The sequence below is a fragment of the Carassius auratus genome, chromosome 2 (genome assembly GCF_003368295.1).
Source record: "Carassius auratus strain Wakin chromosome 2, ASM336829v1, whole genome shotgun sequence".
In the NCBI taxonomy this organism is placed as follows: Eukaryota; Metazoa; Chordata; class Actinopteri; order Cypriniformes; family Cyprinidae; genus Carassius; species Carassius auratus.
Window position 1 is genome coordinate 8,477,850 of NC_039244.1, and position 15,672 is coordinate 8,493,521.

A 15,672-nucleotide genomic window follows, 5' to 3' on the forward strand; every position below is an offset into this window, starting at 1 on the left:
AAAAATTCTAATAAAATAAAAATTCTAGGCTACAAGCTCCAGATTTGACGGTCTTGTTAACAAGGGAAGTTTCTCAAACAAATTTCGTGAGGAACATGCACGGATAATTAACACGGCCAGTTCATCATTAGCAATTACACCGTTTACCAATCAGCTCAAGAGGAAAACGCCTATAAATAATCAAGCAAGTCCTTCCTTCGCTATCTCTCGATTTCCAGAATCTACGCATCGAATCGTCGCAGCATGTTTGAGACCGAATCATCCTCTGATGAAGACGACACCTTTCATGACGCAGCTCCGCATGCGTCCACAGCCGAAGTTCAGGACACCAACGCCCCGCAAGACGCTTCTACTGAGCCAGCGGCTGCACCACGGGGTCGCAGATCTTCCCACATTACCACCGCTCAAACCTCCAGACCCAGGGATTCCACTTCACCTTCCAGGCGTCAGCCACCGTCACCAGCATCCTCTCATGCCTCAGCTCTCTCCTCCGCTCCAGCCACGGAGAAATGGACACTGACAAGTCTACGCCAGGCACTCTCAAACGCCGGCATCACTGTTCCTCGCCGGATAAACAAGGCGGAGTTACAAGCCCTCTACGTATCCCTCCAGGCGAGGGCGCCACCGCCAATATCCACTCCTCCACAAAACAAATCGGGGCCGCTATGCTCCTTATTCCCGGCCCGATCCAACGGCAACACCTTCAAGGACGGAGTCCCGTTCATCAGGCCGAAACAAAAGGCCTCCGGCAAGCCAGGGCCAAGCGTCAGATGCAGCACAAAAAGACCTTCGATCCTCCGAACGTCGGCCAGCAGATCCTCCAGACGACACACAGGAGCACGCCTGCACAAACCGCCAAGATGGCGCGAGCACGCCTCCTTAGTCTTACTCCCACTCCCAGTGTTTTCCCACCCTTAATCCTCTCCTCTACCCATGGCCCCCAGCCCCGCCATCCTGCTCTAGGGCGAGGCCGCCTCAGCAAATGGCAAAAGCCCCAACATCCACCATTCCCTCCCTTTTCCTCGCCACGAAGCTGACCACAGCATAAGGCCGCCTCCACTCATGGCACAGACTCCAGCACCCATTATTCCCCCTCTCTTTCCTGGGCTCTCTTCCCGTGCAGCTCCCGCAACCGTTCCAAGAGCGAGCCGGCTTCCGCAGGCGGTTCCGTCAGCTGTTACTCCTTCCTCCATCTCTTATGCCCGTTCATCCTTCTCCCTGTCCTCCGCTAAGCTCCTACCCATGCCACTAAACGCCCCAGCCTTGGATCCTACACCCGTCTCCAGTAACATTCGGAGCCAAATTCTCTCAGGTGAGGATATAGATCTTTTTTCTCTCCTGTCTCCTATTTCGCCCACATCCTCCGACCGCCAAATTGACTGCGGCGAGTTCTGACTCACTCTAAAAAACACCGCTCACATTCAGTCCCGTATTCTTCCATTTGCTGAATTCGCCATCGCCTTTAATCGCTACTCCGAATCTGTTCCTCTTTTCCACAAAGGAAACGCGAGCTCAGCGACTATCTCACAATAATCACCGAGCTCGCGTTATCATACGGGGGTTCCCATTTCTACACCTACCATACATTTTTTTCCGGCAAAATGCATCATCCGAGTATCTCAGTGGAATCAGTGTCCTTATTGGGGAGCTTTGGACACTGAACTTCACAATCGGGTATTTTTAGGCTGTAGTAATTTCTTCCGAATTGCTCCATCACCCCAACCCAGATTTTTCTAACTACCTACTGTCGAGCCTCTCACACGGTTTTCATCCCGGGGTCGAAAGTCTCCCCTCCCAAAGCCTCATATGCCCCAACCTTCAGTCCACTCTCACGGAACCCGAACGAAACAGTTGACCTGTTAATTAAGAAAGAAATAGACGCTGATTTCATGATCGGCCCTTTTTCCGTTCCCCCCTTCAACATCTTTCGCGTCAGCCCCATAGTCGTAGCAACCAGAAAATTTTCTGGTAAAAAAACGCCTCATCATCGATCTTTGACAATGAAGCCATGTCATTTCATATAAAGCGAAGTAAAACAGATCAGACCATGAAGGGCCACTTTATCTATATTTTTAACCTTTAATCACCTATTCTCCAATACCAAACTCTCCTAGCCTTCCTCCAGCTCAGGAAAGCCCAAGCTAAATCCCTTTCCAACCCTCTTTTCACAGATGACTGTAGCTGCCCTGTCTCCCGTTTTTGGTTCCAAAAACACTTAAAATCTGTCTTACGTCTGTCTGGCATCTCATCTGACGATTTCTCCAGCCATTCCTTCAGAATCAGCGCAGGCACCACAGTGGCTCAAAATGGCCTTTCCCATCATCAGATCCAAACACTCGGTCGCTGGTCATCAGAAGCTTTTAAGAGCTACATCCGATCAGACCCCTTAAATCTCAAGAAAGCCCACCAAACCCTCATCAGCCACCCGTTTTTTCCCTAGCCATCTCCATTTCCCATTCCAACAGCACCCTGCTCCTTCAGGAGCCATTATATATCTCCCCCACTGCTACAGCAGTAGTCAGCTCCCGCAGGAGCCTTTACGTATCTCCTCACTGCCGCAGCAGTATCCGCTCCCGGAGGAGCCGTTACGTATCTCCTCACTGCCGCAGCAGTGTCAGCTCCCACAGGAGCCTTTACGTATCTCCTCACTGCCGCAGCAGTGTCCGCTCCTGCAGGAGCCTTTACGTATCTCCTCACTGCCGCAGCAGTATCAGCTCCCGCAGGAGCCTTTACGTATCTCCAGTGCCGGTGCCCCGTGCTCGGAGCTCTCTCCCCGGACAGCACGCCAAATACGCTTTAAACCTTTATTTAATTATGAGTAAATGTGAACTCGTGAAGGGAAGTTTCTCAAAACAATTTTCGGGAGGAACATGCACGGATAATTAACATGGCCAGTTCATCATTAGCAATTACAATTTACCAATCAGCTCAAGAGGAAAACGCCTATAAATAATCAAGCAAGTCCTTCCTTCGCTATCTCTCGATTTCCAGAATCCCCCCGCCACCCCAATCCCGCACCCTCACCCAAGTTTCTACCCCAGCCAGGTAGAAGCACTCGGGAGAGCACTCTGGGCTGGGCCGGCCTCCGGGCTCAGACCCCTCTCCCCGGACAGCACGCCAAATACGCTTAAACCTTTATTTAATTATGAGTAAATGTCAACTCGTGAAATGTTCTGTATGTGCTTCATGACCTTATTTCAGTGACTTCAATATTTTTGTATTTCACTAACCATGCATGAACATTGTTTTCTCAAAAACAAAATCATGTACATACATGCTATTTACATATTATTTTAGCCCAGTTTGTACTGAATAGTGTTTTCAGACTTTAGCCACTAATATGTTTAGAAGCAACTGAAAAAAGCAGAAATGTCAGGGCATGTCAAAACTTCTCCAGGCCCTAGACCTCATAGTGTTAAGGTCTGAGAAGGTTCAAGGCTCTCAGTATGGGTTTGTCCAGTGAGGAAAGGTTTAAATTCCAAGAGGAAGGTTGGAACTAATGAAGAGTTTTACAACACTTTGTGTGAAACCATGGCAATTTGCAAAATGGAACTCGAGTGGGGGTTCATGGAACTCTTGTTTAGATAATCAGAAGACAGATTCATAGATACTAAACATGGTAAGATTACATATAGGTAAGATTACATAAACGAGTGGCTCTATCATAAGCATGCATAAAAAAAGTCAAGTTCAACAGACAATATGCAAGAATAGCAAAGAAAAAATAGGTTTTCTTATGAACTTATAAGAGAAGAGTCCCTTTTTTATGTATATCATGTGTCTGTTTTTGAGAGACTTGAGTTAAGAGTTGCTTTGCCACATTCCTGGGAGCCATAAAACTAGCGTTATCAGATAGTGTGCCTTTGGTTGCTATGGAACCAGAGGCCTTGTTCTGCCTTTTTTGAGGTGATGGTTGCATTTCAGGGGAGGCTCCATAAACCCTTTGGTTAGATAAAGGGGTGTTAGATATTATCTGTTAAATATAACAAATAGTTGTGTGTCTGATTGGTCCAAATGCTACAATTCTCTTCGGAAACCTATGGGTGACGTCATGGACATTACATTCATGTTTGTATACAGCCTATGATTTTACCATTTTTGAATCCATTCAGCATCTCCATGTCTGGCATAGCACTTTAGCTGTAGCAGGGAACTACACTGCGACCAAAATGGTCGCATATGCAACCTTTTTAAATGCCATTGTGACCCAAATTTTTATGGGGTCGCAAATGTATCACTGATTATTTTTGTAGCTACTTATGTATTATGCTATGATTTAATGAGCATTTATTTAAACCGAAATGTGTATTTTAAGAATACGTTTTATAACGTGCTCAGAGCATTCAACACATCAAGTTGGCTTCATCCCTGCGATGCGGTAAAGCTGAATTGAGCATCTGGTTACTCGTGCGCTCTGTTCGGTACACACAAGAGATCCGCGTCTCACAGACAGCAACACCGAACCGAGCTCTCCTTCAGGACGTTCGCGTCCTCCTGCACATGAACGAACAAATACAAATCGCAGTTTAAATAAACAGGAAAAAAAGAGCGAAAAGCGAAAGAGCTCAATTCAGCACCACGGTGTTCTGGGGTTCAGGGCGCAAGCACAGACGTGTCTCAAAGTCTTCTTGCTTTAGTACCGACAAAAAATACATACAAAACATGTCAAAATACCCATCTTGGAAAGTGTGTTTGAAAAAGTCTATGGTTATGTCTTAAGTGAAAGTAAAGAATTGAGAAAGAAATCGGATGTGTATCATTATATCAATCAATCACCTTTATTTATATAGTGCTTTAAACAAAATACATTGCGTCAAAGCACTGAACAACATTCATTTGGAAAACAGTGTCTCAATAATGCAAAATGATAGTTAAAGGCAGTTCATCATTGAATTCAGTTATGTCATCTCTGTTCAGTTTAAATAGTGTTTTTTTTTTATTTGCAATCAAGTCAACGATATCGCTGTAGATGAAGTGACGCCAACTAAGCAAGCCAGAGGCAACAGCGGCAAGGAACCGAAACTCCATCGGTGACAGAATGGAGAAAAAAACCTTGGGAGAAACCAGGCTCAGTTGGGGGGCCAGTTCCGGGTGACTGCAGTGACCCTCTGATCTGGACACAGACTGGATCTGGTGGCCACGGTGACCTCGGAACAAGAGAGAAACAGACAAATATTAGCGTAGATGCCATTCTTCTAATGATGTAGCAAGTACATATGGTGTTGTGTGAAGTGTTTCCGGTTCCAGTTTACCTAATTAATGCAGCCTAAAAATCCTTTAACGGATTTGGATATTAAAAGCATATTAGTATGTTATGTGTATGCCAGGTTAGAGAGATGGGTCTTTAATCTAGATTTAAACTGCAAGAGTGTGTCTGCCTCCCGAACAATGTTAGGTAGGTTATTCCAGAGTTTAGGCGCCAAATAGGAAAAGGATCTGCCGCCCGCAGTTGATTTTGATATTCTAGGTATTATCAAATTGCCTGAGTTTTGAGGACGTAGAGGAGTATAATGTAAAAGGAGCTCATTCAAATACTGAGGTGCTAAACCATTCAGGGCTTTAAGTAATAAGCAATATTTTAAAATCTATACGATGTTTGATAGGGAGCCAGTGCAGTGTGGACAGGACCGGGCTAATATGGTCATACTTCCTGGTTCTAGTAAGAACTCTTGCTGCTGCATTTTGGACTAGCTGTAGTTTGTTTACCAAGCGTGCAGAACAACCACCCAATAAAGCATTACAATAGTCTAACCTTGAAGTCATAAATGCATGGATTAACATTTCTGCATTCTCTTGACATTGAGAGCATAGGCCGTAATTTAGATATATTTTTGAGATGGAAAAATGCAGTTTTACAAATGCTAGAAGCGTGGCTTTCTAAGGAAAGATTGCGATCAAGTAGCACACCTAGGTTCCTAACTGATGACGAAGAATTGACAGAGCAACCATGAAGTCTTAGACAGTGTTCTAGGTTATTACAAGCAGAGTTTTTTGGCCCTATGATTAACACCTCTGTTTTTTCTGAATTTAGCAGGAAGAAATTACTCGTCATCCAATTTTTTATATCGACTATGCATTCCCTTTAGTTTTTCAAATTGGCGTGTTTCACCGGGCTGCGAGGAAATATAGAGCTGCGTATCATCAGCATAACAATGAAAGCTAACACCATGTTTCCTGATGATATCTCCCAAGGGTAACATCTAAAGCGTGAAGAGTAGCGGCCCTAGTACTGAGCCTTATAATATTATAATGGTGCATTGTCTCTTAAAGTGACCGTGCCTAATTTACTAGCTGTGTTGCAAGGTTAATTTTTTAACGAACTTGTGCAATTTGCTTGTTGGTAATAAACATTTAAACTGTTATCCATTGTATTTTATGTTGTTGGGTATTAGGGCTATGACGGTGGCTGATTTTTACCACCGCGGTAGTCATGGACCAACAACTGCCGGTGGCGCGGTGTTGATAAAAAAAAAAAAAAAAAAAATTTATATATATATATATATATATATATTAATGTGTGTATATATATTAATGTATAAATATATTAGTGTCAATGTGCTCGTAAACGAGGGCGATAATTTTTTTTTTTTCAGTTTAATGTGTTCAAAATATTTAACGTAGGGGCGTGGATGGCCACCGACTCACAACTGCTGCTTCTGTCACTTTTTCTCAGGACAAGAAGTGAATTTATTCAGTCGCAGAATGACTGAACAGGAGACGTTTCAGACACGCGGTCCTCTTCACTTTTTTATCATGTGCAACTAATGCGAGTTCGGAAACGGTCCTGTGCTCAAAGGCGCCATTGCGTGCTTCCTTTGTGAATATCATTTCATATCAAACTATGTGCAAGCAGTGTTGTGGTCAGTTAATTCATGGAATTACCAAAAATAAGAAAGTTAAAATACACCCTGTCTAACGGACGCGAGCCCGCAGCGTGACAAAATACTCATTATAGTCAGTGATGCTACACTGGATGCAGCATAACACAACATGATAAATCCCCGTCCGGTCTGTGACGTACTGACATGGAGTTCAAATGTCCTGTGTAGACACTAAACAGACTAAACCTGTTGCATCGCGGTGGTGTTGTGTCCGGTTTACTTTTCCACCACCAAGCGAGCTCAGTAACTCCTCATCTGCACGCGCTCTCTTTGAAATAGGAATCGTTGCCATATTTCTTGTAACCATTTTTATTTATCACGGTCTTGTTTTGTATTTGGCCAGTTTGGAGAAAGCCTCACCAAACCTGACCAGCCAGCATTTGCGATCATGAGAACTTGTGCAAACGCGGATGGGTGACATGAATGCAGATGGCTCAACACTAAATTAATTTGCTGAATGCATAAACTATTTTCCTGCTCTTATCTGCCAATCTAAAGGAAACGCTGTGTTTGAGGTAATTTAATTACCACAGACTTAGAATTTGCAACTATTACACTTATTACACTTATATACAAAATTTTGTATTATGCTTGCTATAGAGTGTGTGACGTCGGTGGCAGTAGACAACCACTGTGGCAACCGACCACCGTGGTGACGCGGTTGTCACAGCAACCGCCACAGCCCTATTGGGTATCACAAAACAGAATATAATATGAAAAAGTAGGTACTATCTTACAGCTGTCTCCTTTCCCCCAATATGCATTGCATCACGTCACGTTGGGGAGAGAATTTACCAAAGCACGCCTTGAGAGCATTGAGAGTGACCGGAGAGACGAGTATTCAGATAGCGCAGATTATAGATAAATACATAGATATACAGTGCCTTGCGAAAGTATTCGGCCCACTTGAACTTTGCGACCTTTTGCCACATTTCAGCCTTTCAAACATAAAGATATAAAACTGTAATTTTTTGTGAAGAATCAACAACAAGTGGGACACAATCATGAAGTGGAACGAAATTTATTGGATATTTCAAACTTTAACAAATAAAAAACTGAAAAATTACCTATATATATATATATATGTGTGTGTGTGTGTGTGTGTGTGTGTGTGTGTGTGTCGTTATTGTGCACTGCTGCTCGTAGACTAGCTCCAGTGATCATTTCTGCGATGCTAAATGATAACAGCTCACCAGGACACTTCACCAACTCTCCACTCATTCTCCTCGGACCATGCATAGTTCTTGGAAATTCCTCATTTGCCCTCTTACGACTGGCTCGATCGAAATAACACAGCTGCGGGTCATCATACATGTTGGCTCTTGCCACCTCTTCCTCATCCCAGTCGGTCTCTATAACGTTAGTTCTGATGCTGCGTTCCAGGCAGGTTTTTGAGCTCGTAATCACTATTTCATACCACAACTAACGACTTTGTACCATTCCAGGCAAGTTACGCCAGACTTTCTGAGCGCAAGGAATTGTAACTAGATTATTTATTTTATTGCAACGTTACATTGACCTAAAATTGTTTTTTCAACGTGTACCACCACTTGCATAAAACACTGCATCCATAGGCAGTATTATTCGTAGGGGCTGTCATCATTGTTTCGCGTGCTGTGCGACCTCGGGACTCGGAGTACATCGATCTAGTACGAGACGGGTGGGAAGTCACGGGTTTGATTGCCGTTCCAGTGCACTTTCACGGGTTTAAGGTTGGAAAAAACACTGGTTATGGTTTGCCTGGAACGCGGCATCATACTAGGCAGAGGCTACCTTTCCTCGACTTCTCCCCAATGTGACGTCATCACCGAGTTGCGTAAAAAAAATGTTAATACCAAAAACTTAAATAGGTCTTTAAGACCATTTTTGAGACATTTTAAAAATAATATGTATATCTTGAGTGATTTATGTACCCATTAATCGAAAGTGGTGGTTAACCTGCAACATGGCCTTTAATTTATGAAAATGAAAGTAAATCACTCACTGCTCTTGATTTAATTACTTTGTAGTTTTAACAAGAATTTATCCAAAGTCCATCCAAAAATCAGATAGAATTGATTATATTGTTTTACTAGTGGGTTCAGGACACTAGTTCATTTATGTAAGTGAGTATAGCAAATTACAGCGAACTGTGAAATATTATACCCAAAAATTCTTCATACTGTAGACTACCAGTGAAATTTATTTAAACAAATTAAATAAAAGTAGAGACCTGACCATGTTTTGCTTAAGTGTTTCTTTAATTGCTAATGCAACCTTTTCACACCACAGTCTAAACAAAATTAAGCATTGTTTGCTTGGTAACTGTTCAAAAAAGTATTGATAGTTGTGTAAATATTGTCATAATGACAGTTGTCTGAAGTTTTGGTTGATTCCATTACATATCTTTCTATCAAAGTTATCTGACATTATCAAGAGGAATTTGTTCTGATACAGTTTAACTCTGAGTTCTTGTCATATTTTATTACCAATTTCTAAACTACAGCAAATAAACTGTGATAATGTGAGAAATGTTGAAGGTGTCTGAAGTTTGCTTTGATTGTGTATTTTATTTTACAGTGAAGACTATGCAGTGCTATTTTAAATGAACAAAAACGTAAACAAAATTTAAACATTTTGTAAATAGCACAAATAAATAGAATGAACATACAGTACAAATTAAACAATTTTAAACAGGGCCCACTGTAAAACCTGCAGCAGGGCCCCTCTAACTCCAGCTGCGGCCCTGGGATAAGGTACCAAGACGGAGCAATGCACTGTGTGTACTGTAAAAAATAGAACAAGGCATGTGGTTTAAAAGTTGGCAAGTAAAATAAAAAGCACATCTGCATCCAATTCAGTTTCATTATTGTTCATTATTATCCAGTAATTACTATACTATAAATAATTTGTGCGACCAAATCATGTTTTGCTCCAGTAACTGAAAAAGTTAGTAGCACAAGTGCCACCAGTGGAAAAAGTTAGTGTAGTTTCCTGTGTAGCTTAGCATAGATCATTGAAATTTAATAGACCATTAGCATCTCGCTCAAAAATTACCAAATAGTTTCGATAATCTTCCTATTTAAAACTTGACTCTTTTGTAGTTACGGGTGTAATGAGAGTATAGTTCCTAACTATATAGTCCTAGAAAATCACAACTTTTCATCTTCCATCATTCTTAGTACATGAGGTAACTACAGAAGAGAAGTTTTAAATAGGAAACATCGAAATGCTTTGGTCATTTTTGAGTGAGATGCTCATGGTCTACTCGGATTCAATGATCTATGCTAAGCTACAGCTAATGTGAGCATCGGCTGAATGGATTCAAAAACTGTAAAACTCAACTGTTTAACAGTAGGGGAGTTGGAAAATTTGCCTATTTTCAAAGTGATGTGTTCCTTTATGTCTAAACATCATAAAGCTCAGATAGTCTGGGTCATATGTCATTTGAAAGGTCTTATCGGAATAAAACAAGGCTTTGAATAAACTGGAGCGAGTTTTGGAACTTCATTTAAAAAAAAAAAAAAAAAAAAAAAAAAATAGAGTAGATTCTCCAGATTAAAAAGAACCCAGAATTATAATAATTAGTCATTTAAATCTAAATATATTTTTCAAGAATTTATCACACTCATACAGCTGCACAGGTGGCATGTAAAATCGGAGGTAGCTATCATGTAGCATTTAACATCACAATTTTCAGAAAATTCTTCAGATTAAAAATGATTAATCCTAATCCCTCGATCAGATCGAAAGATTTCGTTCATTGAGATGTAGCACATGAAACCAGATAGACATAGCAGAATAAATACTATAACTGTACTTTAACTTTGTGTTTTTCTTTTTTGTCACTTTGAAACATGCATTGATCATGTAAAATTGCACATTATCATTTTCACATTATCATCAAAAGGAGCCCAAACTCATCTTAATTTGTTAATTAGATCTAAAGACATTTTTTTATGATATTATCACACACATTTAATCGTTAAATTAAGGAAATTATAGGTTACATTTTCATTCATGAAACATGTATAGATCATGAAAAAAAAAAAAAGTATAATAATTAGAAGCTTAGAAATTCAGCTTTTGAATGCATACAACCATTTTGATCAATTCCTAACCAGTGCTGTCTAGTTCATCTAAACCTGAGTGTACTGCCTGCTGGTGGTAGTAGTAGACTATGTACATTCTACTGAACAATAGACTTCAAAGCCAGACTTTTATTTTGAGGGGTTGCAAAATAAATGAATACCTTTTAACAATTCTGTAGACATATGATATAATGCTTTTGCTCAAATCAAATGGTCAGATGCTCATGAAGTGACTCTCAGAGCAGTTGATGTTCTTCATGTTTTCGTTCCCATTTAGTGAGACCACAGACACTGAAATCACCGCGAGCATCACGTGCGGTAAACTGTGAATTCTGTTTTTATGAATGGATTGAGCAATTCCGTCCACGTTTTCTGCATCGCTGGAAACATAGGGCCCTACAATTATACCAGGACAATGTATACTCTCACATTTTAACTGCTTCTATTATTGAGCACTTAATGAATGTCTAATCAATATAAAAGAGCAGCGGAGTCTAGGAGAACTCACCGGTAGTGTTGTCACGGTACCAAAATTTCAGTACCAAAGCAAAACACAAAAATATGCTAAGAAAAAAATAATTATTAAAATAAAAAAACTTTTTATCACTAAAAATAAAACCAATGCTATTGTTTATACTTATTTACAATTGTGTTTAAGGTTTTTCTACAAGTTATATAATTATGAAAAACAGTAAACGAGTTTCACCCAAATTTAATTTGTCTTTTTAATTTATGAAATTTAAACACATTTTATTTTTGGTAAAAAAAGGGGATTTGCTATTAAAATTAAAACATGGAAGAAATATTTTGTGATTTTATTTCTTTAAAAAAATAAAGTTTTATATATTTTTTCAACAGTAGTAGCAGTATCACATACATTTTACTAAATAATAGTAATATTTAGTAGCACAATGCCTTATTTGTACTAATGCATATTTGTCATTTTAACTGAACTTAAGGCTGGTGGTGATGCTTAAGATATTTTTGGTCGTTGAGGGTTTCTGTAAAAAAAAAAAAAAAAAAAAAAATAGATCATACTGTCCAACTGTCCATATTTTCATAGTTTGATTTTCATGACTGGATTTTGAGTTTCCTTCCTCGTTTTCTGCTTCACGGAAATCATAGCGCTGTATGCGTCAAGAACCAGGTTTGAACGGGACCTCGGTACTACCGGTACTTAAAGAAACCTGGTACCATCACATTTACATTTTTTTTGTACCAACTTGGTACCGAAGTACCGGGTCTTTTGACAACACTACTCACCGGAATCACACACACACCGGACGGGTCGTTCAACTCGAGCAATGCTCTAAAGCAGTTTATTTATTCACCAAACGGACACAAGTTTACTTCTAGAATGAACAATGAGGCAAAGATAAGTTTGGAGTTCAGTGTTTAAAAAAACGAAGCAAACAGAAAGAGCAATCTATTTTATAGATCTATACATGAAGCATACAGACTTTATTAGAGCTACAGAAAGACAAATGTTTTGATGAAAATGCTCAAATATACAATTCATTACATTAACAACGTTTCGGGGGGAATATAATTTAATTAAATGGAAAACTATGTGAATTTTGCTCTGAGGCGTGGCAGGATTTTCTGCCTGAAGTTTCTCGCTCTGTGCAGCGTCAGGTGTCATGTGCTGTCAGTGATTTCAGCCACTAGAGGCCGCTCTCACACTGTATAATGAAAACAAAGCCTTCTCAGTCCCTCCAGCAATGGACCCAAACCGGGAAACTATCAGCCACTCCAGCAACGGATGAAATGCGTAAAACTATCGGCATGGATTTTTGCCGATAACCGATTGTTCCAGCAATCAACTATCGGTGCCGATTAATGGGTAAAACCGATAAATCGGTTGACCTCTATTGCATGTGTTGTGAGGATTTGCAACACTTGTGTTGTCAAACTGATGAAGATGTTTTCTTCATTTGCTGGTGTTTTCTTTCAATTTGCATGTGTTTTCTTAAACTGCAGCGGATTGAGCTCTATAATCTATCTATTATTTATATTTTTTACTATTTATCACCTATTTCCCGCTCTTGGACTTCATGAGTCATTATTTTTGTGTATGACACTCAGAAAACAACAGATTTAAAATGCCTTCAGGGAGTCAAGAGCTAAACCAAAAAGTCCTATTTTGTCACAAAATACTGTAACTTTTGGATACTTTATGCTGCCACCAAGATAAAAAAAAAAAAAAAAAAAAATAATAATAATAATAAAAATAATAATAATAAAGATAATAAGCTGGGGAACATAATCAAAAAAATAAATAAATTCCTAACATATTTCCATACTGTGATATTAAATGTCAAATAAGGCACATATGAAAAAATTCTCCTGAACACATTTTTATTGCATTTTATCAGCTATTTCTTAGCAGAAGAATGTCCATATTAAATATTTTTTCACCCTGAAATTAAAAAAATTTTCTATGAAATTATACCAACCTTTTGACTCCCCTTGCTACAGCCTTTAAGTTTTGTTATGCTTTGAATAGTTATCATTATTTTTTGTGTATGTCACTCACCAAAAAAAACAAAAAAACCTTCAGTTAGACAAATACCCTCAGGGGTTAAAGGGCTAAAGGTGTCTGCTATTTGTGAGTAATATCTCCTGATTTCACTTTGTTTGATCCCTTCAGGTGTGGTTAAATAAAAGTGTAGACTTTAACAGGAAACCGTTATCTGAGATGATTGCAGCTTCACTAACATATTTGTACAAATGTCTCCTATTTTTGCCCATTGTTTCCCACACAGATTATTGTGCAAGCAAGTTTGCTGCTGTGGGTTTTGCAGAGTCTGTGGCGCTTGAGATGATAGCTGCGGGAAAGGAAGGAATCAAAACCACAATTGTTTGCCCATACTTCATCAACACAGGCATGTTTGCTGGTTGTGGGACAAAGTAAGCTAACACACACTTCAACCACATTTTTGTTTGAAGCAGTAGTATTTGAACAGGATGCCAAATACATAATTTAGGGAACAAACTCCTACTTTTTAAATAATGATCCATCTATCAATATTACTTCTCTAACAAAAAGTTTTCCAATTAGCAATAATCAAAATCTCCGTAGAAAGATTTTGCACATACTTTGTGCTTCATGGAGCTTAACAAACAAAGAAAGCACTGATGACACAAACCTAAACTAACATGATCAGACTATTTTTAATGTCTTTAATTGGGTTATTCAAGCTTGTTTAATAGGAGAGCTCTTTGATATTCATATGTGCCTCTTAGCCTTCAGCATGGTCCTTTGCTGTCAGTGCATGTCCAGTTATGTTCTCTAGGGGCTGTGTCTACTTCGTGTATTGAGTCTCCAAATGTATGTCTAGTTCAAAAATATGCACAGAAATCCATTTTGTGTTGTCTTGTGCTTATTGGAAATTAGCAATGCATTTTTATCCTTTAATCCTTAACCTAACCCAATAATACAGAAATCTTTTTAAACAGTTGCCACATCAAGTACAACATGTGCCTTGTATGCAGGTGGCCTCGACTGATGCCCATATTGGAGCCAGACTATGTTGCTAAGAGGATTGTCAATGCAATTCTAAAAGACCAAGTTTATGTTTTGCTTCCAAGGTCCTTATACTTTTTAATGGCTTTAAAAGGGTAAGTTAACTCCTTGAGTTTTTTTATGCTCATCTCAAACCTCTTTGGGTAGAAAATGGCATCTCTTGATAGGAATGTTTAATTTGTCTGAAAAATGTTTAATCTGTAAAAATCTTTCATATTTTAAATATTTTATAAATACATTTAGGGCTGCATGATTCAAGGAAGAAATCTAATTGTGATTTAAAATACAAAAAAAAAAAATTCACTTCAGTGGGGAACTGCAAGTTACAAAACGTCTCTGGCTATTCAGTGTAACCATGGTTCCCTGTGAGGAGGGCACAGGACATTGCGTAATAGTCGCTATGTGGGAAACTCATTTTCTATGAAATGCTGAAGCATGATTGAATTGTGCTATTGCAATAACCAATTATGTTTGAGCACTCGAGTGGTGGGTGGGGTGGGCACCCCCACTATATAGCTCAACTGCAAGCACCATTAAACTTAGACTGAGCGAGAGATGCTCATTAATTCTAAAGATTTTAAACAGCAACCTATGCAATGCCTCATTACCTCTTTTCAGGGAACCATGGTTACATTCCCTTTTTAGTAGTTCCCTCAACATTATTTACTTTGGGGGAAGTTGTGGCCTAATGGTTAGAGGGTTGGACTCCCAATCGAAGGGTTGTGGGTTCTAGTCTCGGGCTGGACGGAATTGTGGGTGGGGGGAGTGCATGTACAGTTCTCTCTCCACCTTCAATACCACGACTTAGGTGCCCTTGAGCAAGATGGCTGCCCACTGATCCGGGTGTGTGCTCACAGTGTGTGTGTGTGTGTGTGTGTGTGTGTGTGTTCACTGCTCTGTGTGTGTGCATTTCGGATGGGTTAAATGCAGAGCACAAATTCTGAGTATGGGTCACCATCAGTGTTAATTTTGACAGCAAATTCGGATTTAGTCTTAGTCTTAGTCTTTTGAATAACACACCATTTAGTTTTAGTCACATTTTAGTCATCTGAAATGTTTTAGTCTTAGTCTAGTTTTAGTCGACTAAATATCATAAGAGTTTTAGTCTTAGTCTAGTTTTTTTTTTTTTAGTAGAACAAAGTCAACTTAGTTGACTTGACTAAATGTTTCCATCAGTCTGTTATGGAATGGTATT

The 15,672-nt window shown here is 39.6% G+C and overlaps 1 protein-coding gene across 3 annotated transcripts in view; it reads left to right on the forward strand.

Moving 5' to 3' along the window:
* Positions 1-15,222, forward strand: part of sdr16c5a (short chain dehydrogenase/reductase family 16C, member 5a) — a 29,788-nt gene extending 14,566 nt beyond the window's left edge. For all 3 annotated transcript variants that reach the window (XM_026281883.1, XM_026281892.1, XM_026281876.1), the window contains 2 exons: positions 13,717-13,861; positions 14,447-15,222. In XM_026281883.1, coding sequence (XP_026137668.1) covers positions 13,717-13,861; positions 14,447-14,576 — 275 coding nt within the window. In that variant the 3' untranslated portion in view covers positions 14,577-15,222. The remainder of the gene's footprint in view (positions 1-13,716; positions 13,862-14,446) is intronic.
* The last annotated feature ends 450 nt before the right edge of the window (positions 15,223-15,672 follow it).